Here is a 26,216-nt window from a genome sequence, read left to right as displayed (position 1 = left end):
CTCTTATGAAATGTAGTAATCTGCACAGACACTGCCTTCAGGAAGTTCTGAGGTTACACATAAACCTTCTCTTCTTCATTGCCTCATTCAAAAAAGCAGACAATAGAACACAACACTTCTGGCCTACTGGACTTCATAGAACATCCTTTCTTCTGTTCCAACATCAGAGATGAATCTATTCCCAACACTGTATTTTTTCCCCCCTTCTACGGCAGCCTTTCCTATATTCAGCAACTGAAGATCTCCAAGTTCTTATTTATGGGTCATAATGATCCACTCTTTCTTCTCTCTCTGTTCTCCTCTGCAACCCTCTCTCCATAAAGGGAAGTCTAGTAGTTCATTTACAGTTGGCTCCTTCAAGACCTAGCCTCAGTCGGTTCATACAGGAGTGCCTACAGAGGTGAATGCGGCTCCTCAAAGTCCCTTACTAAGAAAGCTTCGGGCAATGCATCAGGTGTGAGTTTCTGCTAAAGGAGGAACTGACATCAGAGGAATGCTGAAGCTTTGAGTATTCCCACCTGATTTTCCTTGCTCTTCCCAGACATGGAGGACAGCATATTGCTAACGTATGGAGGAATGGACTGAGAATAGAACTAGGAAGAAAATTCTCCAGTTCCCAAAGCTGATTCCATTCTATATATTCTGTATGCATTAAAGTACTACAGCACTACAGGGAAAATGTTTATAGCAAAGTCAGTTTCTTACCTGAGGTATAATTGAAATTTTCTTCCTTAAGTCATGGAGGCCTAGCTCTGATGTCAAGTACTTATCAATCCAGATCCTTCCTTCAGGTTCAGCCAACCGAAAGAGGGCTGCTATTAAAGAGCTTTTCCCAGCTCCTGTTCTTCCCACAATTCCAACCTGGAGACCAAACAAAGCTTGTACAATTAAACCAGGAGCCTTGCAGGATAAAGAGCAGTTTTACAACATCACAGGATGTGTAATAGAATGAACACCAAATGTAACTACTTTATAATTAATATTTCTTCAAGAGGAAGAAACTTTCCTCCTAGATCAGCTCGGATTCAGGTGACAATTGGATTCAAAGTGATTTTTTAAGATCATATCATTCAAAGGTGAAAGAAATTCTTTCCTAATAAAGATTTTCCCTTAATGCATTGTGCTTTATTGTGTATGTAAGATAGAGGGGTTTGACATGTAGAGTAATGTGATTCAAGGCAGCCAGTTTTACACAAAATCTGGTTTGCTGCTTGATGTTAAGTAAATCACTTCAGGCATGCACCTACTTCTCAGTCCAGAACAGGACACTTATGACTAGTTCAGGAACAATTTATTACTCCCAGTTTAGAAACTAAGGCTGGTTAGTATAGTTAAGGTGAGGTACTGTAAAGTACTTGTATTCTAGAGCCAAAGTAATGTTAAAACTAGCAGTAGGATCATAAACAGTACTCAGACAGCTACAGCAGAGAGGATACAAGCATTGAAACTACAGGACAACACGAGCAAGCACAAATGGTCATCTAACCAAGATAAACAGTGAATAATAAAATCACAATGATTCAGGCTTCATTAGGTTCCCCAAGGAAATAAGAAACTGTATGCAATGTGAAAAAACAATGCTTTCAGAAGAAAAAGGAGGTAGAGGCGATGCAAAATATGAGATTGCTAACTTTAATGACAGGGAGTGAGATCTACAAATACTATATAAAAGTGAGATTTGGGAGAAAGTAAGGCCATCAATAATTAAGAAGAAACAAAATTGGTGATGATTAAATACTGTTTGAACAGCAAACTTTAAAAAAATACACTGTCTGCAGGTGAAGGATTCGTAAAGAAAACAATGCACAGTAATCGATTGTATCACAGAAGGTGATGGGTGTAACTCACCATGCAGATCTGATTTGGCAGGATTTGTTATTTCCTGCACTCAGTTCTAATCGCTACATTTCCAGAAAGAAATCAACATACTGGAAAGAGTTCAGAGAAGTGCAACATAAAATTAATATGAGTTGGAGGTACTGATTTTGTGAGGAAGGATTTATGAGGATTAAACATGTACAATATAGACTGGCAAAGTGATTCGGGTGCAGAAAGGAAGAAGAAACATGAAAACCTTTATGAGTATACGTACAGACACCAGAGGGCAATTACCCACTGCCTGAGACTCAGATGTAATGCAGTAATGACTGCTGGAATGAAATTAAGCACAGGAAACATTACACTGAAGAGCAAGGAAAAACTTTCTAGTAGTCAGAGATCTTCAGCTGAGACAAAGCAACAGTGCCCACACTGGAGCAAAAATACACACAAGGAGCAACTTACACTGCATAATCTAAACAGTATTTCCTACTTCCATTTTCTGATAGAAAAATTTGACCTAACAATTCATTATTGTGCAACTGTACATAAACTACTATGGTGCTTACTAGTAAAGCTACTGCATAATCGAACCGAATCTGCTACATTCAATAATAAAATACCTAGCATTCATATTATATCAAACAAAACAATATAAAACGAAGGAAAAAACAGTTCTGAACAGTTACATTAAATCTCAGAAAGAAAATACCAAGTGGAGAATACAGACAAACAGTTACAAAATCAAAAGCTCAATTGCTTCCCTGTAAACAACAGCGATACAAAATATTGCATTAAGAACATACAGGAAAACAACAACAACAAAAACCCCAACACTGATACTTAAAATAAAAATGCAGCTGCTCTGCATATTGTCAAAATCCCACTTACAGTTTGGCATCAAATGAAAGGACTACGCTGTTCACTATTTAGAAGAATCTACTTGTATTTTTGGTCCAATTGACTACAGGCTGCTGAAAATTAACATGAATTTGAAACAGTTTTCCCTATATGCACTTTTACACAGTATTCTTTTGAGATCCACATCCATAACTAGCGCAAGCACAAGGATGGTCTGCAAACAGAAGTCCTAGCCATTGAACCAATCACCCAGCCAGGACTTCGTAGCCTTGACATACACCATGTGTATACACAAGAGTGCTCCTGCTATACTGGACTCATCATTACTCAAAGCAGAGCTGCACAAAAAGTGAGAGTGAGATTTACAGCCTGTGAGCTACTGCTCTCAAACTGCTCTTGCTATCCCCCAGGCAACCTCCCTTTCATGCTATACACTGTAAGAGTATCTGTGCTAACAGCAACCATGGCATAAATCCATATCCTTACCCTCCTAACTTTCTCACATAGCCATACCCTCGGACTTAGGATTTGTTGAGGCAACGTGCACTTAACAATTTGTAGTCAATAATCATTCATAAGTTCATAAGAATTCAACCAACCTTCCTAAAACAAAGATTGTGGTGTTTACAAGTTAGGGCTGTACACGCTAATCTGCTTCAGAGACCTGACTTTTTACACAGGTAGATAGTGAGAGGACAAGGGGAAATGGTTTGCAACTAAAAAAGGGGAGATTTAGATTTGGTATTATGGGGAAATTTTTTACTGTGAGGAGAAGCTGTGCATGCCCCATCCCTGAAGCTGGTCAAGGTCAAGTTGGATGAGGCCCTGGGCAGCCTAAACTGATGGGTTAACAGCCCTATCCACAGCAGGGGGTTGGGACTAGGTGGGTTTTAAGGTCCATTCTAACACAAATCATGCCATGATTCACCCATACTACCAGAGCAAAGCTGGCTGCTGGCAGAACTCCTTGTGAGAGCCTCCTCTGGTCTGTCTCCGGAAGACTGCACTGGATTAGCATAGATGGTTAAATCAGAATGAATCTCCTTGCCTATTCTGACTACAGAGAGATAGCAAACACAGAGACAAAGCACAGAGACCTGCCTAGGTGGCAGGTGTAAAGACATCCCAACCCATAAGTGATCTCTTAGAAGTTTATTCTTCCTGCACCTAGAGCCTGGCAGACTGGGTGTTGGGTCAGTTATAAGAAAATCTAAGCACATGGCAGAAGTTCAAATTCATCAGTTCCATGAGAGACATTGCAGTCACCAGAAGTCAGAAGTAACCAGGAGTATGAGCAACCATAGAAACTCTCAATGACAGCCCCATGGGTAGAACCACCCAATGCATCAGAACCTGGTTCTGAAGAGACACTTCTCCATAATTAAAAACAATATAAGGGGTACACAGATGCTTGGAAGATTTATTTTACACAGTGGCAGTCTACTGCAGTATTGTGCAAAACATCATAGAAAACAAACATGAAATTCTTGGCAATGGTTTCAAGCTGAACAAATTTACTTCAGGATGACAAAACCACAGCACAACCAGAGCAAAAATAAATATACCCACTCATCTCTTTTCCTTCTGCCCCTACCAAGAAGCAAGTAATACATTATTATCTATTGCTTCCATTTTGTTATTATTATTACAACTTCATTTCTCTAAGAAAAGTAAACTGACTTGTCTGCTATTACACTGGGGTGCTATGTTACAGCTGAAGAGACGGCCCATAGGCAAGAAAAGTTCTATTTCTTAAACATCTCTTTTTAACTCATCCATGCTTAATTCCATGCAGTGAAGTTGTGCTGAATTCCTGCAACACACATGTTATTAAAAGGGTCCACTTGAGAACAAACAGGTTTGGGACTGAATGGAAAAGCATGTTACAAATGAGTCAAGGGTAATGACTGCAAAGAGTTGAACCAGCCTCCTAGGGTAGATATCCTAATCAAAAAAGTACGCGTGTATCTGAAATGTAGCAAAGTGTGAATTAACACTGTAGGGCTCTAATTTAATTTTGTCTGTGGGGAAGATGTTCCTTGCAGCACTCCTCCAATTGACATAGTGTCAAAACTGGGGAGGAAGAGTCACATTTGCAGAGGAGGAAGAGTTTTATTTCTTATGTTTCTTTTGGCTACCAATCTAATTAACAGCAACAGTTAATTGGATTGGTAGCCAAAAGGAACTGAAATAAAATCCCCAACTCTAAAGTTATGCAATAGATCTGTATTTCTTTCTTCTCTCTTCCATTCTGTGCTCTGAGCAAGAACATGTACATTCCTTATATGCAGTTGTCTCTGCTCATCTTCTGTGCTGATACCCTTCATTCCATTTCTCTTTCCTTTACTGAATTCCCAATTTCCTAGTGCAGCTCCATTTGCTTTGGATTTTAACGAACATTCTGGGTTTTGTTCATACTCTGAATGCCACCCACTTTCTGATGAAATCCAAATTTTATCAGAGTTATCAAATATTTTTAACCTTTTGTTTTGATATACAGAAATGTAACGTTCCCAGATTCACTGATGTTACATTTATAGGAAATAAACAGGCTCCAAGTGATGTTATTAAGTATGATCACCTTATTTTTTAAAATCATAACTATCTGATTTCCTAACGTTCATGTATTTTACAGAGCCTTTTTGTAACACAGCTTCTTTTCAACTTTTCATCTTTGCTTAACTCCTATAAATGGCCCAAACCAGCAATATACATACCTTTTCTTCCGGTTTAATAACAACAGACAAATGTCTTAACACCAAAGGTCCATCTAGACTGTAAGTGAAGTTAACATTTTCAAATGCTATCATTCCATGGCTTGGCCATTCAGGTGGCGGATGCTTGTCAGTTTCCCAAGGGGCTTCTTTTTCAAGATCTGTGTATTCCATTACTCTTTCTACAGATATCATCTAAGGGGAGGAAGGAAGACATACACACAGATTTCAGTTTCCTCTGTTTTTTCAACGCACGCACACAAATATACACACATACATGTGGATTTTTACTGTGAAGATTCACTGGAAATTATTCCAGAGCTTTTCCTTCAGGCACAGAAAAGAGTGCTTGGAACTGTCCTATACTTACTTCATACAACTGACTCAGTGAGATTAACTACAACTTGGAGTACTTGCATAAGTTTTAAGAAATTAAAGCTAAGATTGCTGTCTGTCAGTCTTGGCTAGTTTGACAACATTGCACTGTGTATTAGGAAAACAAAGATAGAGATGAAACAGCCCTACAAGCTACAAGCAGACCAATGAGAGCTACTAGTATCATCACTATATACTAGAAGTTACCATCTTCACCTTCCCTTTTTTGTCCTCCTCATTACCACCTCAATAATGCTCTTTAATATATTTGTCACAAGCAACTCCAAATTCTAAGATAGCTGTTACACCAAATTATTGCCTTAATATTTAATAAAACTTGTTTTCCCGTATATTTTATGTCAGATGTTAAATAAATGGCAGTATTTGATGTTGTCTTTAGTCTTATAGAGGGAAGAAAAACAGAAGTTGAGCTATCTAGGCACTCCTTCTTCTTTCTTGGGTAAATAATAAAAGATGTATTTAGGTTTTGGTACACATTTTCACCCATACAACTACTCTGTACAGCTTACTTTACTTAACTGTATCCATGCATAGATGGATTTTAAAAAGCCATCATAAAGATATCCAGTAAGCTTACCCTCCCTGGAGTGGCTTTAAAGGACAGGAGTCACCACACAACAAGTTCTCTGACCTCACTGCCACTTACCCATTTCACATTACAAAACAGGCTCAAACAAAAAATGTGTAAAGAAAGAAATACAGAAAGGGAACTGCTTTTGCCTCCCTCAAATTAGTCAGCCTTTCATAACACAAGATTCCTGGTGGAAATCCTAGATATCTTCTTGAGTATGGCCATATTTACAAGCAACCTTCACTTTTTAACACAAACAGGTTAATGATGCAGTATGTTCCTTTTATAACCCTTTTTTCTTACACATTAGCTTAAAAAAATAGGGAAAACAGAGCATGCTAGTATATGTTGTAAATTGGTGAAAAGTATATTGCTTTACATATACTCAAACCCCACTATCCTCTCAAGTGAATATAAACTTAAATATTTTCCAATATTTGCTAACAAAAAAGAACATGTAAGCCTTTAGAGTGAATTAACAGGATCATAAAAATTTGAATGATGGATATAAACAGAAATAAACCATGCAATAACACATAACAAAAACATTTAAATCTCCAATCTAAAAAAAATCTTTAAGAAAAAATCTTACTTACTGAGGGATTCATTTTATGTAATTTAGTGACTTTGAATGCAGATGTCTACATCAAAACTAGACCGACTTCTACTGAAAAAGGGAGATTATAAAGACTCCCATACTATCAACAATCCTTCTGAGTAGACATTCAAAATCAATGAGACAAATTATACTCTAGAAGCTGTTTCTCTCTACTGCCTGTAAGTAGTGCTTCAGTTGCCAGATAAGGTAATTAACATCCAAAGTTAACTAAGAAGACTGCCATCCTTAAAGCATCATGTCACAACTACACAAAGGAACCAAGAAGTGAAAAGGAAGAAATTAATGTTACCAGGTTTTCAACTTCGGCGCTTTGTCTAACACCCCACTGGAACGTTCCCATGAGAGTGATTGCATAGGACAGTGCCAAACCAACTTGCCCCGCATTCAAAGCTGCAGAACAAAGGAAAAAGAGAACCAAATAGGTACACTACTAATTACACAATTCTACTTAACTTCACTTTCATGAGGTTTCTTACATGATGGAGGTATCACAGCCAGAATTTTGTTTGGTTACACTATACTTACCATCTGTGTGTGCAATGAGTAGCTCCAGGCAGAACAGTTTCTCGCAGCACTTTCTGGGGGTATGTTTGAAATTAATCTTGATACTTGGCCAGGTATTTTATCTAGAAGCTGAGACTCGGTCTCAAGACCATACTTACATATCTTATTATGGCCATTCCTATCCAGCTAAGCATTGGTAATTTTCCAGTCATTTTATAAGGGAATTATATCAGCCTCTAAATCTAAACAAAAAATGATCGCAAAACGATTTCAACTTAAGAACATTTACATAAACTCTGTACAGTTTTAAGTGATCAGATAAAATAACTGTACAGAATACTTTTCCCCTATTTACATAAAGATTTGTTGTGTTCAGTGGGCCTACTCTCATAAAATCAAATAATTATGTCCGCCCCAATATTAAGCATGATTGTTTTCTAACTTACTTGAACTTTATCCTAGCACAGCTCTATTGACTTCAAGAGAGCTACTCCTTATCCAGAGGCAAGGAAAGATTCAGGACCATTGTTTTGACTTGTCTGTTTGCATTCTATTAAATTTAAATCTGGCTCAAAATTTTCAGTATCAAGAAGCGTAGAGTGTTCAAATTTTAAAACACACACGCATATACAGAACTTGTCCAAAGGAAAAAGAAAAGAAACAAAAACAGCAAATTAGCACTAATTTTCATGTCCAAGATAATTACTTCTTCCCTCATACTTTAGATGACTATCTCATTCCAGTACTCAATTACATCCTGGATGATGCATACACTAATGACAGTTCATGAGTGACAGTGAATATAAAATGCATCATTACAAGGTGATTTTCCTTCTCCAACAAGCTTATCCTACTGATCCAAGACATTAGAAAAGTATCCCTAGGAATCTGAGCCTGCCTTTTTGCCTACCGTGCCATGTGCAGAAAGGAAAAGAGCTGTTAAGAAGCAGCTCTGTGGGTGTTTCAGTATGAAAAGCAAAGCCCTGTAGGGCTAAAAAAGAAAGGCAAAGGTGGCAAAAAAAGATTTATTTGCTGTTATTGCTCTGAAAGCCAGAATCTCCCAAGTGGAGTGCTGATCTGCAAGTTTGTTTGCACATTTGAGGATGATGGCAAATGCATGCCCAGAAGATGTCTGAACTGCTTCCAATATTTGCAGAAAAGGAGATAGAGACCCAGTGCTCTAGACTGAGGAAGAGATCATGATCAAGAAAGAAACATTTAACTTAATTATGGTCCTTAAACAATTAGAAACAGTAAACTATGAAAAAGAATTAGACATTACTATACATGATAATTACTGGGTGAACTTTTTCTAACGTCTGTACTTACTGTTGGCAAGAAGCAGGGAACCAAAAGCAACCACTATAACAAAAATGGCACAGATGGCATCCAGACGCACAGCAAACCACCTCGAGGTCGTCAAAAATAGAAACCAGGCCTCTAAATGGTGTTTTAGAAAGACATTAGAATAGTGGATTATTAGAAAACTGAGCTGTATAATTGCTATTAAATCAGTTTACATTTATATTAGAAGGCCTCTTTGCTTTTTTATCAATTACAGTTGTCATCTTCAAGTGCACATCTCTCTGAGATGATCATCAGAATACTGTCCAGTTTTCCTGGAATGATCCGACCTAGTCATCACATTAACAGCAACCAAAGCCAGCATAGTACACAGTAATAGGAAGAAAAAGGCCTGAGGCACAGCCCGTTTATTTAAAATAGAAGCCTTTCTTTAATTCTAGTAGACTTGAAATGGGAGTCCCAGACAAAAAGCAGAAGTACATTTGCTTAAGCTGGACTAGACTCTACAGGCTTTCAAACAGAATATCATAGCACAAACACCAGAGTAAAGCCTCTAGAAGACAGCTGCAACTGGTTAAGCACAGAGGAGCTACCTGATACGGTCAGTGGAGCTACAGAGCTGTTCAACTGACCAAATGCGCATATCTATTTTGGAGAAGGTCACTGCTGAACATTTCCACTGGTCCCTAGGTTTGCATGCATTCTGTATCAAAGACTCATTCAGAGTGGAAACAGACCTGGGAGGTATCTTGTCCAACCTCCTGCTCAAAGTGAGGCCGGTCCTGAAGTCAGATCACACTGTTTAACAAGTAATGCAGTTGAGTCTTGAAAATCCCAATGGATGGAGCCTGCACAGTCTTTGGACAACCCACTCCTGTTCTGACTGTCCTCACAGTGAGAAGTCTTTTATGTCAAATTATTTCAAATTATACCTGTTTTCTCAATCCCCCTGTGAACAGTCTCATTCTGCCTATTTCAGTAATGCTCTCAATGGATGCTGGCACTGACAAGGTCCTCTCTAACTGTTCTCACCCACAAGTTAGAAGCTTTCAGTTTTCTCATCTTCTCCTTGTAGTCCCCTGACTATCTTAGTGACTCCTCAAATGAACAGGCTCCCAATAAAGCCTAACAGGTGCTGAGGGAGATATCACATCCCTCCTTCCCCTGTCTGTGCACCTCTTAACAGAGTACAGGATGTTGTTGGCCTTCTTTGCTGCTCAGGTACACTGTGGGCTCACATTCCCTCCAAGAATCTAAAAATACGTATATTAAGCAAGCTGGCATACCCCAAATACTTCAATGGGAAATACACCATGAAGCATGGAGGTACATAAAACACTGCAATTTTAAGCACTAAGGTTTAATCTCAAAATAGGCTCCTGAACTGCCCCATGGAAGTGTTCTTGATAGTTTTTTAAGACACAGAGGCATAAGAATGGAACAGTTTGTTCATGCTTCTTTGATGTGACCATAAAATACAATAAAAGGTTTTTTTTTTAAAGGTCACAGTCCTCCTCACATATTGAAACCTGTATATGCAGTTTTCCCACTAAAGATACAACTTTGTACTCCACCACTATCAACTGCTGACAAACTGATTTGGCCAGATACACGGCAAGATGAAAATAGCAATAAACGGGAAATTCAAATGCAGAGTTGCCTCCCTGGAAAGTATGTTTCCTCAGTCACAAATTCCTCCACTCAACACAGAGTGCAAGTTTCTATGGCTTGTGATAAGCAGCGAGTCAGAAATGATCATCAGTTCTGTTCTGGTCTGAATCTTTAGAAGTCAAACAATGAGAAAAAAGCCACAGAACATACTTGTATACTTTATGATAGAGAAATTCAAGATCTTACCTAACAAATACCAGACTGCAAACTTGCTTTCTGCTGTATCTTGAAGAACATTCTAATAGAGAGTATTTAATTGACAGAAGGTATGAAGGCATAGCACAAATCTAAATCCTATTTATTTTTCTTGCACAATGCTAATGTTTTGTATCTTCTGATCTTGTTAATTTTGTTTTTATATATTACATAAAATATATAATATACATTATATACATGTTTTATACAATATTATATATTTTGAAAGTGAACTTTCAAAATCTAGACAGATAACAACTTCTTTTTTGTTCTAACAGAGAAATCTTACCCTAAAGAGACGAGGTGTAAAGCTCCTACTGATTTTTAATGTACATTACATAGATGTCACTGAAGACATAAGATATTTCCCTCCTTCAGAGTCAAGTGTTTGATTTTTCATGTCAATTTAACACAAACCTGAGTGGAGGTCTTGATGTGCATCAAATAGTTTTTGAAATCTGTCTTCTGCTTTCAAAGCCCGAATAGTCCAAAGTCCCTGGAGAGATGATGACAAGTGGGAGAACACTGGACTCCGAGCTACAAAGGGAAATGAAAGTAACTTAGCAATAGCTGAAGGGCAACATTTAATTCTTCTTTGTAGAACACTAATCATTAATCCTACTACTTTGTGCTTAACCATATGAGTTACTGTACTGCATCCTTTCAAAATACTCAAAAAGTATCTTGGAATCAGACAGTCAGAAAGATTAATATACACAAAAATGTCTTCCAACAGCTGCCACTGTTCGACCTTTATTAATGACATGAGGCAAATATGTTTGTTATTGATAATATTTCAGATCACAGTCAAGCTAAAGTCAGGCACAAGAATCTGATTAGATGAGAAGCACTGTTACTATGTGCATGTAAGGTCCCAAAGACCAGCTACTTAGCACGTTCATTAGAAACTTCAGTTACAGACAGCTAAACTGCCATACCTAAGGTTTGTCACTATGCAAAAACAAGAGTTAAGTAGTTCACTAGCTGAGAAGAAAGGCAATAAGGAAGTTATTTGCATAACAGAAGAATCTTTGATGGATTGTCTATAAAATGCTAGCATTTCTCATCATAATAAGTAGGGTTCAGACTAACATCAAGTCCCGCCAAGCAACATACTTGTGGATTCTAGACGTTTAATATCTCTTGAAGTATCTAAGAAATATCGTCGAAGAAAAATGAAAAGAATAAATAGTGGAATTAAGGGAATGAGTATCCAAGGAATCACTGCCACAGCCACAGCTACCACACCAAAAATCTGTAGAAGAGTCTGCAACACAATAGAAACAAAATAAGAAATTATTTGCCAGAAGAATTTAATTTAGAACAAGTATAAAAACTGTTTAACACAATTGAGACACTTAAATATTTAAACAAAACTACCAAATTTTAGAGCGCATGCATTGTGTAACATATGAACTGCATTTATTTCTAAAGGAGCTTGAAGACTTTATAGTAATACCTAAATTGACTAATTGTGCAGCTTATGGTTTTCTTATGTATTATTTGTTGTTTAAGAAACATCTTCATAAAATTAATTGACTGAGCACTGCCATCCGTTCTTTGACTGCTGTCGCAAAATGATAATTCGATAATGAAATAGACAACTAATCTTTGATGAACCTAATCTATATGGTGAATCAGCTACATTCTTCCATTCCAGGTGAAAACCATATAACCAAACCTGAACACAACCTTTTCCCCCACATTTGTGCTTTGTTGTGGTTTCTTTGACTCTCCCGTTTTCACCTGACCAAACAGTAAACCCACAGATATTACGCATTATGACTGAATGAGTCAGCACAATTTAGTCTAGGGCTTTAGGAGAGATTTCAGCTCATGACAGAAGGTTTATCAGCAGAAAAACCTTGAATCTCAGAGATCACAGACTCACAGAATCACAGAATGACCCGGGTTGGAAGGGACCTCAAGGATCATGTAGTTCCAACCCCCAGATCCTGAACACATGCTACAAGGTCTCATAAATCCATTAAGGAAAATAGCTATTGGGTAGGAATAGGATAGGAGCTCTGAAGAACACTGCGTTATTACTCTAGTGCTTGTCTGTGGGTGAAGTTATAAATGGTATCGTGTTGTTTGACCTTCTAGATACACAGAGTAGATTGCAAATATTTTACCTAGATTTCATCATAGGGAGGTACAGTGGCAGCGAGAGTGCATGGTATTTCACTTGGATCAATTACACAAATGATTATGGCAGCACAAAACAAAACAAAGCACTCTGACTCCTTACCAGCGACACCGTCAGCCCTTCCCAACATGTTCTATTTCTCCAGCACTCTTTAAAATCCCACTGGCATATTTAGTTTTTATTGTGAAGAAGGAGTGAGAAGAAGGGAAACAAAGACTCTTGTCTCAAATTTTCTCTTGCCTAGATCACTGCCTAGTTTCCCAGCACTGTACTTTGTCTTTGCTAAGCCATCAGCCATCCACACGCTACTTAATTTCTGAAGCCTCCCTCAAATCCATCCTCAATGGTAAACAGAGATTGAAGCCAATTCCTTCCCTTGGACAATTCGGTTCCAAACCTGCTTGACAGATCTCCTGCCTTCCCCACCTCCCTCTGTCACCTTTGTTGGGCTACAAGCTAAATTGCATGATTCCTAGGCAGTGTCAAGAAAGCAGCCTGTGAAGTGATTGTCTCCTCATACTATGAGCTGCAATAAAAGTGAAACATTAAGGAAAGCTGCGGGAAAGAGGAAAGAAAATGAAACATTTCTTATAAAAACAAAACAACTGGGGAAAAAACCCACAAAACTGAAGTTTTAGTGATAATAATCTATAATACATTGCAAAGTGCTGGTAGGGGTGGGATTAGGATCTATTAGGATCCAGCTCATGTAAACAAAGCCTTGCTGCAACGAAAATACAGGGAAGGAAAAGATGGTTAGGATGACTAAAGTAAAAATCTGGCACCGCCTTTGAAAGGAATTTTAGATGAGGCTGCACCACCTTATCATTATAAAAATTTATGATAGGGCGGATCAGTCATGCGTGTTGTTTTTTTGGAAAACCAAACCTGCATATAAATTAACTCCTAATGAAGAAGTCTGAAAGCCAGACACAACTACTTGCAGACTGTAATCAAGCAGTTGCTGTGTGAGGTAAGGCAAGGGCTCCAGTTCCTGAGTTTCACAACAGATAACCAACCCCTTCAGCTGAAGGCTGCCTGAACTTCTAGTAGATGCACAGCATGCAAGACGAAGGACGTAGGATAACCATCAGGCTGCTGATAATGATAACGTGAGCAGTCAGACTGCTTGCTCCTCTAGAGATGAGCAGTGATCGAGGTAATCATTTGGCAGCACTGGGTCCTTGTCTGGTAGAATCAGCTTACGGTTGAAAATCACATCAAAAAGCTAAGCACAATAGAAAACTACATTACACAAAAGAAATACAGCCTATAAAAAATCTGCAAATTTTACCATATTTCTTGATTTCAGCATTTTGAAGTCTTTTGTAATGCTGTGCAGAAAACAATAGCCTTTTTAAAAATTTTTTTTAAAGGAGCTATATTACATTTTATAGCTATCTGCATAGTACTGAAAATAAGACAATCTCACATAAGAGTCAGCATACACAGAGACTACCAGGACTCAAAAGACCTGGATGCAAGGCAAAATCAAATCAATCTGCTTACAAATTGAGCCATATTGTCCAGTGTCCACATTCAAACTTGTTTCAGTTTCCCTGGAGACAAAGAAGAATCATCCACTCACAGACCTGTCCTTAGACAGCATATTCTATCCTCAGATATACAAAATATAAAAAATATAGAATATAGAAAAATCAAATGCTGTTTCTGTTGGGGTCATCCCATTGCCTGCAAGTATCCTGAAGGGCTTCCCTCATGCTCCGATTAGTCACGCTATTCACTGCAGCTTATTTTTCCTCAAGAAAGCTTGTCCTGCTGCAGTTCTCACTAGAGCAAGCATAGTCTCCTAAAAGCCTCTAGGGAAGTGAATACTCAGATCAGCACATTCATGTGCAAAACACGTGCCTTGCCTTCATCTTCTGATGATCTACATATTCATAATTCTTACAGGTCCTAGGAGTGATATCTTGGAGTTTCTGTCTCAAAAAGGTTTTGATGTAGAACAAGGTTTTTCTGTACTCTAACCACAGAAGCATTTAAACAGAAAAGCATTTAAAGTGACATAAAAGAAACAGTAAGAAAAGAGCCATTAAAATCTGAAAAAACATGAGAATAGCAAATCACAAGCTAAAGCCTTTCCCTTTGTTGCAGAATTGACACCGTTTATATAATGTTAGAAACCCTAAGACAAGTTGTAAGCTGTTTGAAAACATTCATTAAAATGTATTAGTATAATTTTGAGAGTTTTAAGGCGTCTCACAGGAATGTCCCCTGTTCTATTCATTGGCTGCTGCCATTCCAATGCTCAATATTTCACACCTGGTCGAGCACTCTGAGAAAAGCAATCAGCATTCATGGAGATGTTCAGGATCACTCAGGTCTGCTGGCACCTTGGTTCCAGTGCTATGTACCCTCACTTCTTACAGTCCTTTTTCTCCTCATGTAAGCACAAGTTTTTTGTTGTTTTGTTTTAAATGCAGTTTACAATTTATTTTGGCTTATTTGTAAAACATACAGTTAAGGGGTATCATGCAGTTGTATGACTGTGTAACTGACTAGCATGGATTTGACAACTATGAATGGTATTGGGCCTACTTACTACCACAGCAACCATGTCATTCTGCACTTGCAGCTGGTGTGCATGTAGGATCACAGAATCACAGAATGACCCGGGTTGGAAGGGACCTCAAGGATCATGTAGTTCCAACCCCCCTGCCTGGCAGGGCCACCAAACATACACCTTTACTAGATCAGGTTGCCCAGGGCCCCATCCAACCTGGTCTTGAACACCTCCAAGGACGGGGCATCCACAACCTCCCTGGGCAGCCTGTTCCAGGGCCTAACCACTCTCCTAGTAAAGAACTTTCCCCTAACATCCAACCTAATCTCTACTGGTCAAGCGGAACCCAAGAGATGGCATATGAGACTCATAAACCTGAATGTAGGAGTCTTGTAATTACTCTTGTAATTGTAACTCCAATATTTAAAAGGCATCTCAGACAGAGTCCCTCTCTGAAACAGTTAGTGACAGAAATCCTCGACAGGAATGACAGCCCTCAGTCAGCTGGAATATGCACATCCATAAGAATATTCAGGAATATAAGGACAAGATAAGACAAACAAAGCTCTGAGAATGGAAAAAAATGCAGTTGGGCAAGAAATTGAAGATAAAGTGATTGAAAGAAAAAGGTAAGAACTAAACACTGTTAGCTCCAAGAGCTTTAAAAGCAGCAAGCTCATGTTATCTCATACATGTTGCTCTCCTCTCCTCAGAATCTTGCTATGAGCAATAAGACAATGAATTTATGTGACTAAATCCACATCACCGCAAGTGGTCTGAGCGTGTCTATCAGATATAGAAACGTATCTGAGATTAACAATCACATCTTTAATGCTGGTAACCTCTATTTTTTTCTGGTCTCTGTCAGACAGTCTTTCTAGATCACTGCTCTCCCAAGTGAACAAGCATATCCTTAGCTTCTTGGTTTTCTCTGCCACTACCATGCTCATTTATTTTCCATAGCATGCATTTTGCAATTAAGTGAGAAATCTTAACATTTCAGATCATGGCAAGTTTTATCCAGTTGCTCTTTAACAAGTGACCTTAAGATAAAAGGGTGTTTTATTTAATACCTTGGCACCGCTGTCATTTTGTTGTATTAAACTAGCATCGTATCATCATTCATTTCTTTAACCCACAAGAAGGGTTAAAATAGGATTTCTGGCATTCTGAACCAGCATTTTATGCAGGTCTCAGCTCCAGCAGCAACCCTCAAAAATCTCAGTTCATACACTGCCTGAGACTTCCAGATACTGACGTTTTGAAAATAGAAGCAGAGTCAGGGTCCAGACCTTTTGATTCGGTCAGACATACAATGTACTTCCTTGTTAAAGCTTTGCATGAAATTATTACTTCATATAGAGGCTATTTTCTTTTTAACAATAAATTATGCTCACTTATGTGAGTAGTTGTCAGCATCCATTGGCCATGGCAATACCTTACTGTTAATGAAGATCTTCCATGAAAACACAAGTCTTTACCAGAGTCCAAGCTACACTTTCTAATTCTGCATCCCTACATACAGTTCCTGTTCACATCCACTATACATAGAAGCTGCTGTCTTCTATGCTGACCTGTTTAGCAAAAAGTGTAGCACATATATGTATTTTTGTAAATGTCTGCGCAGAATATGTTTTTCTGTTTATGAGCAATAAAAACTCCAAATTAGAACCATTAACTTGATCTTCAGAGATGCTCTACTGCTATTGTAATTTGTGTCCACCAAGCACTTCTGCATAAAAGTATTCTCCACTGATTTGAGCAAACAAGGCATGGCTTTGAAATGAGGATCTGTAAGACAGTTCCTCTTCTTGAAATTAATAGGGAGTTAATTAGAACTACTCTGATCTCCTTATAAAAAAGATCCCTCTCCTCTTACTGACCAAAAGGTAATATATTTTGTCACACAGAATCACAGAATGACCCGGGTTGGAAGGAACCTCAAGGATCATGAAGCTCCAACCCCCCTGCCTGGCAGGGCCACCGAACTTCCATGTTTACTAGATCAGGTTGCCCAGGGCCCCATCCAACCTGGCCTTGAACACCTCCAGGGATGGGGCATCCACAATGTCCCCGGGCAGCCTGTTCCAGGATGTCACCACTCTCCTAGTAAAGAATTTCCCCCTAACATCCAACCTAAATCTTCCCTCTTTCAACTTAAAGCTGTTTCCCCTTGTCCAGCATTACTGGATCGTTTTTTATCCCTTAAGTGTCACCAGTCCCTGACCATACTCTTACACCGCTCTTTTCCCAGGGAAAAATGGACAAGCACAGAAACTTCTCCTACAAACTAAAGAGCCAATGACAAATATGACAAATCTTTCTCTGAAACACCCCTGATGTCAATCACAATTGTACATTGCTGAAGAAACAGCAATAACCAGAGTCAAGAATATGCATATACACATGCTTTATTTTCTCAGGTCTCAGAGTTTCTCCTCAGTAACATGGAAAACATCCCTTTCCATCCCGGTAACTTAGGGATTTTGTGATCTGGATGTAAAACAGGGAGTCTAACACCCTGTGTTTCCTGAATAACACCAGCAAACGTGGTCGTTTTCTTGGCTCTTCCACTAGCTTCAAGGTTTCCAGTGCATTTTTGTCAACTTCTCTGCCAATCCCTGCCACCAAATGGGGGATTTTACACTGGCCTGACACGTTCAGCACCTGTACATCATCACAGGCCTCTGAACACCACCACCACGTTTCACTGAGTTCAGTTATTCTCTGCTGGTGCATGCAAGCAAGCAAAAAGAAACCTCTTTCTATGATTACTTACTGCGGTTAAGTGTATGCTGTTCATAATTTATTACATTTACACTCCATCAGGAAGGCCTTTTACTTACGACAAATCATCAACACACCACAGCAAATAACTGATACTAAATGAGTCCCCAAATTCAGACTTCTATGAGTAAGAAAACTCAAAACTCTTTCTTATGTTAACCGATGCATGGACAACTTCATAAATTGTATATCAAAGCCAGAAAATTCTCAGTCTCAGAAAGAAAGATCTAAAACCTTTATTTTAGCATGAAATTAGTGACTTTCATAATGAGAGCTCTGCTTGCTTAAACATTAGGCTGATTTCAAAATCCAATGTGGAAAAAACAGAAGGCAAAGAAGATTAAGGGAAACAACTGTGGAAGAAAATGCAACCACTCATCACTCTGTTCTTCCACAGTGTGGGAATAGCCACTGAAAAACATCATACTGACACACAAATCTTTACAATTTCAAGAGTGCAACCCAACTTAATAAAAAATTGTAAGCGATATGAAGCTGTTATGTAATGTAAGACAAAGAGATAACAAGCTTCACAAAGACATTTGACATTCAGTTCCCCACTGAAATCATCCTTTGCTGCCCACACTGCAGCCACTGTTTCTCAAAGGAGGAACTCATTTGGAATTTTCAAATCAGATGTAGAGTTCCCCACAGCCAGATCACAGCTTCAGATCTCACAAAAAGCACCAAAAAAAGAGTTCTTATGTTCTGCATGAGACATACACATAAACCTGGCAGCACATCTTTATGAGATGCAGTCGTTTTAGCTGGAGATAATTCCTTGTCTCACATGTTCGTTTTGGGCATAAATACGTATCATGATTTAACACACACACACACGAGTTATACGGCTTAGTAATTCAAATAACCTCGAAGTTTTCCCTTCTCTCTTGAATCAAAAGTAAAATCTCCAGTCCTTCTGCCCAACAGTGAAATTCCACTTAGTTTGTAAGCACACGTCCTATCTATACTGTATCAGTAGTTTAAGGCAATCTAGAAGATTTATACTTATCGTCATTCTGAACAGGATTGTTACACTCCATGACTGACAGCAGAATTAAAAGATTTCTAGCTACTGTGAAGTGTTAGAAATGTTAATGATCTTTGGAAGTCGTCAAAAAGAACCATGTTTGAGCTACAGATGTGAAAGGGTACAGTAATGCTTAAAAAAAAATCAGGTAAAAAAGTATGAATAATAATAAAAACCTTCACTTGGGCACCAAAAGCAAAAGCAAAACATGTAGGAGAAAAATTAAAAGATAAAGTTCACTTATGTCAGAATATTTCTGTGCTGTCTTTCAGCTTTAGAAAAGCAAACAAGAGAACACCTTCTATCAGATACAAAGAATCCCAGATGAACAGAGTCTCTCTGAAATTCAGTTAACATAGGAAAAGTAAGTAAAGGAGAAGAGCTTCCAGATTACACAGAACTGGAGCACATCAGTAGACTTCCACACAACTGTTCTGCTTCCTAGTAGCTGAAAATATAAATGAAAGTAAACCCATGAAGAACACAGAGAAGGTAAAGACACAGAAGGAAGCAAGATGACAAAAAGGCAGTGAAACAATTTTTTCAGTATTATTTTATTCTTTTTCCTATGTTAAACATGGGGTTGCATCCTCAAATTTTACTGTTTAGTGGCTTGTGGTAGCAATGGTAATGGGAAGATGGTTGTACTGGATGATCTTGTAGGTCCTTTCCAACCTCATGATTCTATGATTCCATTATCCTATTATAACATTCAATACCAAGTAAATATAAACCCTAAGATATTTCCAGAGTTGCACTATATTCCCACACTAATTAGTTTTGTTACTAATATCAATATAAATAGGAAAAAAAAAAGAGGTGAGAAAAAGGATTGGGACTGATTGCATATGGCTGCTCTAGTAAGAATAGACCTTTAGCTTTCCCCTAGGAAATGGAGGTCTGTGTAAGTGGGAATCCACCTATACAGATATGAACGAGAGCACCTATGCAGTTTGTGTGATGCAAGAGACTTATCTTTAAATTCCAAAAATATGATGATGGGCCCAAAGTAAAGAGCAGCCATAGCTTCGGCACAGATTATCACCACTGCTGGTCACCATCAGGAAGACTAATTGGCTGCTGGGATTTAACAATCAAGGCATTCAGCAACCAGGGAACAAAAGGTCAATAAATGACTGCATTATTTAGACAAGTGGCTATGCTAAACTCTCAGCTCTTGCATGTTCATATTGGAGATACCAGTGCAAGCCAAGTCTCGTTCTTCTCCCTGACTCCTTACAGGGGGGAGGGATGAACAATTAATATAGACACGATAGGCAGCTGTTGTCTTTTTTTTTTTTAGCATTGTAGTTTATAATTTCATTTGAATTCAAAATAATAAATTGAAAATTGAAAGTAAATACAAGTGTCAAGTGGCTACACCAGAAATTAAGATAGCTTTCTGCAATGTTAATTTCAGCCTTTTCTGAAATTAGAGTTCAAAAGTAACCAATGAAAAAAAACCAACAAAACAATTCTATCATTTTTTTATTTTCCTTTTACTTTTAACTGGCCCTTCGTTATATCCTAGCACTGTAGCGTATGTCTAGGAATTTAAGTTTCACAGAGTTAGGTCAGGGAGATTACAGCAGCCAACAAGTAACTTGCTGTACAGAACAAACCAAAAGAAACTTATTTACTATTTAAACCTCACCACACAAAACCTTGGGACAAAATCACTGTACAAAACCATTAAGATTCACTAGAAGGGAAACCCAAAGGTGTCTCCAAGGTACAGGACTGCACTCCGTACCATGCTATAAAGAACTTGTGGACATTTAACACAGATTGAATCACTGTTTTTTCTGTCACAACATATTTAGTGATTATCTTTTGCACACGCAGAAGCAAATACACAAAGAAGTATCCTTTAATGAGCACAAGCATCTCCTGAATCCATCTCACACGCATACATACAAAACCTAAGTAAACTGAAAGAAAAAAAGAAAACAAACCAAAAAAAACACCAAAAACCACCCCACCTCTCACAAGAATCACAAAATAACAAAGTCATTGTTAAACTAAAAGATACTGGAATTCCTTTTACACACTTTCCCTGACACAATAAATCTTCACACAATAAAATGCAAGGGTCAGTGGTACCGAAACAAGTAACGGCAGTTCCACTCTTTTGCACATATGAAACCAAGTGACCCAAGCTATTATTCCAGTCTGAGGCACTTTTTGTTCCTAATATCCAGATGCAGCAGCTTTTTTTTTTCCCTTTTCTTTCCTTTTTTTTTTTTTAATAAAAAAAAGAAATGACTGTGGACACCTCCTTCACATTTTCCTTTTCTTCAGCATTTTCACTTCATAAAGCTGCAGTCAATGTGTTTTGTGTGTGGTGAGAAGGGAATGGCACATTCAGTGGTGGTCTCAGCCACAGCCTACATTGGTGGCTCAAGTAGTCTCAGGATTAGGCCTTTGTGTGTGATGAAAGGATATGAAAAGTCAGTTATTTAAACGCAGTCAAGCTGTTGATTTTGGGGAGGAAAAAGGTTTTGCAATTCAGTTCTCCTCAATAAATCACTGCCCTTTTCCAAGGGCAGCTGCAGATAGTTCACATGTTCACAGTGTTCTCCAAAACCAAAACAAATCATGATTATTTTTTTTTACCCCCAGTTCAACATGGGAAGAAATCAAAATTAAGCCTCCATTGCATCAAGTTACTTAAATTCACTAGAAACTGAAGCAGAAAATCATCTTTGTCAAAAAGTAATAAGATTAGTTAAGAAAGGGTAAGAAAATGCAGGAAGAAGGAACGACTCTTTAAAATTTATCATTGCAATGAACAGAAAAGCATTAGTCTGATATATACTTCAGCATCCTATCAATATTCTGTCTGCTTATAGATGCAATTTCCAGTTAACAGCATATCACCTTGTGCACTCATCCTGCATCTATGAAGACCAAATATCAAACATGTTTAGCCTCTATAGATCTATCTCAAACGAAAGCGAGATTCACGTACCAAAAAGAAACCTTTGATGAGCCTTCAAAAATGCATCATCCACACTAACAGCTATTTAGGAATATCTGGACTAACGTGCATATAATATGTAATATATATAATAATATATATATATATATATACATAATATATATATAGTGCAAATAGACTGGATTCCTTATACTTTCTCACAATATTACTTTATTCCTCAGTTGATCCCCTCTCAAATAAGTATGGGTTGTTTTATTAATGCTGCACTGAGATAGATGCTGCTAACCATTTTAACCATGGTATTTCAAATTTCAAGCTCCACACCTATCACTGAAACTTGCATCACCAGAGGCAAAGGCAGGAGGAGGAACAACAGCTGGTTACAGCACCACATCAGCTGTTATTTTCAGAGACTAAGAAAATGAAGTCACAAAATCCCAGCCATCTTAAATGGTACTTGACTTCAGTTCAAAATTTTCTTCCTTTCAACTTATAAATAAGATAATCAAGTTCATATCAAACAGAGAGCGCATTTCTGCAATTATTTATGCAAATATTATATTATATTATTTATATTTGGGTAGCCCTTGCAGGCCGCTGTCAGGCCTGCCTTCTGATTAAACTAAGAAACATATAAATAAAGCATACAGATCTAAAAGAAGCAGATGCTTAAATCTTCTTAGAAGAATTTAAAGCACTGTAATGACCCTTACATTAGCAGTGACATATCCTGCAGTTTCTTCAGGTACGTCACTGCTAATATATTCTCTATGAATGGACAGTCAACTGCACAAGCAGGACATTTCCCATTAGCTGTTAATGTCCTACGTTATGATGAAAAAATGAGTGCCTCCTCATAGTAAGGACTGCTTCCTGCTCAACTTTCTAAAGGCAGGTATGCTATATTCTGGTGCACTTAAGCCCAAAGGAGGGAAGGCATAGGCAGAGTGAGAGTTGATGCTTTTGGAGCTATTGCAAAGCAACATTCACAAAATCTAACTGGATTTTCAGAAAAATGCACCAGACCTATAATGTATTTTTGAGCTTGCCACAAACCTATTTCTTTAACAACTAAATATACAGTAACTATCCACTGACTTGATCATGACTGACTGCCTCCTCTTCCTAAATCCAATGGAAGATGCCAACTATTTACTTCTCTTACTTTAAGGAATTAATTTTCATGCAGTATAGCTGTCTAGACTAATCATGCTCATTATGACTGTAGTGCAGTGTATAAATCTTATTAGGGACTCAAAAAGAACATCATCAACTTTTAGCATTGCCTTAAAATCTGTATTCAGTGTACTGATGAAATTCTTAAAACAAGTATATTTTAATTATTAATTTGTAGGTACTGAAATGGGTTCATATTGTAGCTTTTGAGTGCCCAATTAGATTGTGTTTATTTATATATAAATGATACACTCACTTGCTAATATAGTAAAGGGCTGCAGTGCTTCACAATAGTCCCAGTAATAACTCAGAAAAAAAGAGCACTTCTTCAATGCAAATCCGCTCAAGAAAAGCTTCTACGCACAAAGTAAGATGAACCAGTTACTGCATTGTTTATTAAGTTTCACTTGATTCCTCCTGACAACCATTTAAACAATGAATGTTGGGAAATGTCTCTCAGAGAATCAACGACAATGGCTGGGATCAGAGCTTTTATATTTAGCTAATACTGTTTTTAGAAAGGAGAAAATATTTCTTCCTGAAGGGATTATAGGAGGTCTTATAAAAGACACCTGCAAACAAAACAAGCGACAAAAGATCTCTATCATAATTGATAACAGTTATCCTTTGTACAGATCTGGGCTTCTTCAGAAATAAATATTATATCCTTGCTATTGAATTTCAAAAGACACCAACTAATCAACCAGCTTGCTGATCAAGAATAATAAGTTTTAGAAAATCTGCCAAGAAGGAAGTGCTTGTGTCCTATGGGTAGCAGCCTATTATTAAAGGACAGCAAGTTCCTAAGTTTGCCGATAACAAAGGGTACGGACAAGCTTTCGGGTTGTATCCACTTAATAGTGTACTGAACATGCAACCTCTTTGCTTTTGTTTTTGTTTTGAAAAAGAAAAGTTTATGCTTAAAATACAACATTTCATATTTTAACTTCTCATCCCTCCCCCCTCCCCCCTTTATTTTTTCCTCCTATTTTTGACAATTTCCTAGTAGCCTCGTTAAAGAAAAATTTAAACAGGATGAGTGGAAACATTTATAACATGCAGTTTACAGTACGAGCTTTGAAGAAGAAAGCAATCACGTATAATGCAGCAGCTTCTACACCTTTATCACAGATCAGTTATATTTTGTAAGCATATACTGCCTGGAGTGTGTGTACGCTGGTCAAATAACTGGGCTTTCCAATTCCCCAGTTCTCATGTACTACACATACAGCTTACCTCCCTCACCAGCATGCTTTTGGAACAAAGCGGTTGTCTCTCTCAGAAAATAAACTGTGTGGTTCTCAAGACAATTTGCTTCAGGGTCTGCTCCCAAAAGGAAATATGGACAAGACCACACCAGCTTTGGCTCCCTTCTGTTTACATGGAGCTCTCTAGCATTTTCCCAGCAAATTCTGCATCCTCAGACAACCCCACATGCCTTCAAACTGCATGCCAGGGCATGCAAAACACCCACTCAGTTTCTTGCTGTAAACACATCACGCAAGTGGGCAGCAGCACAGCCCTCACATTATTATTATACGTGCACAGAACTAAGGAAAAAGGTTAATGTTTTTATCTGAAGATTTAAGGCCCAGAGGATGCTCTGACCAAGAGTGGTGTGCAGTACATACGTTGTCCAGTCTGCTGTAAAGAAGACAAACGTGTGCAAACACAAACCCTTCTGCACTGCTTGGTCAAAGGGCCAAGGACTTTTGTGCCAAAGAAATGGTTTTGACTTTGTGGAAGTTACCCCTGTGTTAAAAAAGAAGAGGATAAGGATTGCACAACAGCCTGATGACTGATCACAGAATCGTAGTATGGCCTGGGTTGAAAAGGACCTCAAAGATCACCTAGTTTCCATCCCCCTGCTACGTGCAGGGTCACCAAACACCAGATCAGGCTGCCCAGAGCCACATCCAGCCAGGCCTTGAATGCCTCCAGGGATGGGGCATCAACAGCTCCTTGGCCAACCCATTCCAGAGCGTCACCACCCTCTGTGTGAAAAACATCCTCCTAATATCTAACCTAAACCTCCCCCTTCTCAGTTTAAAACCATTCCCTCTGGTCCTGTCACTGTCCACCCTCAAAAACAGCAGTTCCTCTTCCTGTTTATAAGCTCCTTTCAAGTACTGGAAGACCACAATGAGGTCTCCCCAGAGCCTTCTCTTCTCCAGTCAAAAGGAAAGGCACTTATGTATTTGTCCCAAGAGAAATGAAATGAAGTACAATATCCTGCCTAAATGGTTGTTAATGAGACTGAAGAAAATTTGGAATCTTTGTAAACTGCAGAAAATGGGTAGTATACTATTCAAAACACTGATATTCCATTTTCAGGAAATAATTTATCAAGGCCTTAAAAATAGGAATTTGAAGTCTTAATATCTGCTATGAGCAACTCTCTTAACTCACACATGCAAAAAACTACCCAAGAACAAAACAGCGCATGCTTTAATTGTCAGGTAAAGCACACTGCCTATCTTTCTTCCCCAAAATAGTATGACGCACTATGAAGCCTGAAAAACAACCGCATATTTCAATTCTAAGAGCTTAAATAAACCAGGATAGCTCTTTGGAACCTTTTGTTTTCTCCCCTGTTCTCCAGAGTTCAGCATTAGCAGTGTAATTAGTCTGCTTTTATGAACCTGAAATGTCTTTGGCTTAATTTTAAAGAAGTCCAAGCGAAGTTTAAATCCTGATTGAGAGAGGTAGAAAAGTTAGCAATCACACCTTAATAAACATTTCTAATTGAAGTATTACAGGGCTGATCCACTAAGTGGATCCAGAAGATCCACTAAGCCATTCCTTTTGTCTAGCTTCCATGACTCTGTTCTGCGATTCAAGTTACTTTGATACAGAACAATCAGTTCTTTTGTAGCCTTATGCTTTCCACGGAATTTTATAAGGAGGATTAACAGAAACTGCAACAGAAAAATTACCTTGGTGTCATATGTAATC

At 38.2% G+C, this 26,216-nt stretch overlaps 1 protein-coding gene across 3 annotated transcripts in view; it reads right to left on the bottom strand.

The window, feature by feature from the left end:
- ABCC4 (ATP binding cassette subfamily C member 4 (PEL blood group)) overlaps positions 1 to 26,216 on the bottom strand; it is a 219,989-nt gene that overhangs the window by 34,474 nt on the left and 159,299 nt on the right. For all 3 annotated transcript variants that reach the window (XM_085535995.1, XM_015851547.3, XM_085535996.1), the window contains 6 exons: positions 11,771 to 11,921; positions 11,072 to 11,191; positions 8,813 to 8,923; positions 7,269 to 7,369; positions 5,397 to 5,588; positions 706 to 861 (listed from right to left, as the gene is read on the bottom strand). In XM_085535995.1, coding sequence (XP_085392121.1) covers positions 706 to 861; positions 5,397 to 5,588; positions 7,269 to 7,369; positions 8,813 to 8,923; positions 11,072 to 11,191; positions 11,771 to 11,921 — 831 coding nt within the window. The remainder of the gene's footprint in view (positions 1 to 705; positions 862 to 5,396; positions 5,589 to 7,268; positions 7,370 to 8,812; positions 8,924 to 11,071; positions 11,192 to 11,770; positions 11,922 to 26,216) is intronic.

This window comes from Coturnix japonica, chromosome 1 (genome assembly GCF_054131305.1).
Source record: "Coturnix japonica strain WE chromosome 1, WE-NBRP24, whole genome shotgun sequence".
NCBI lineage: Eukaryota > Metazoa > Chordata > Aves > Galliformes > Phasianidae > Coturnix > Coturnix japonica.
The sequence above is the reverse complement of the archived record's forward strand: the minus strand, read 5'-3'. Positions and strand labels throughout refer to the sequence as shown.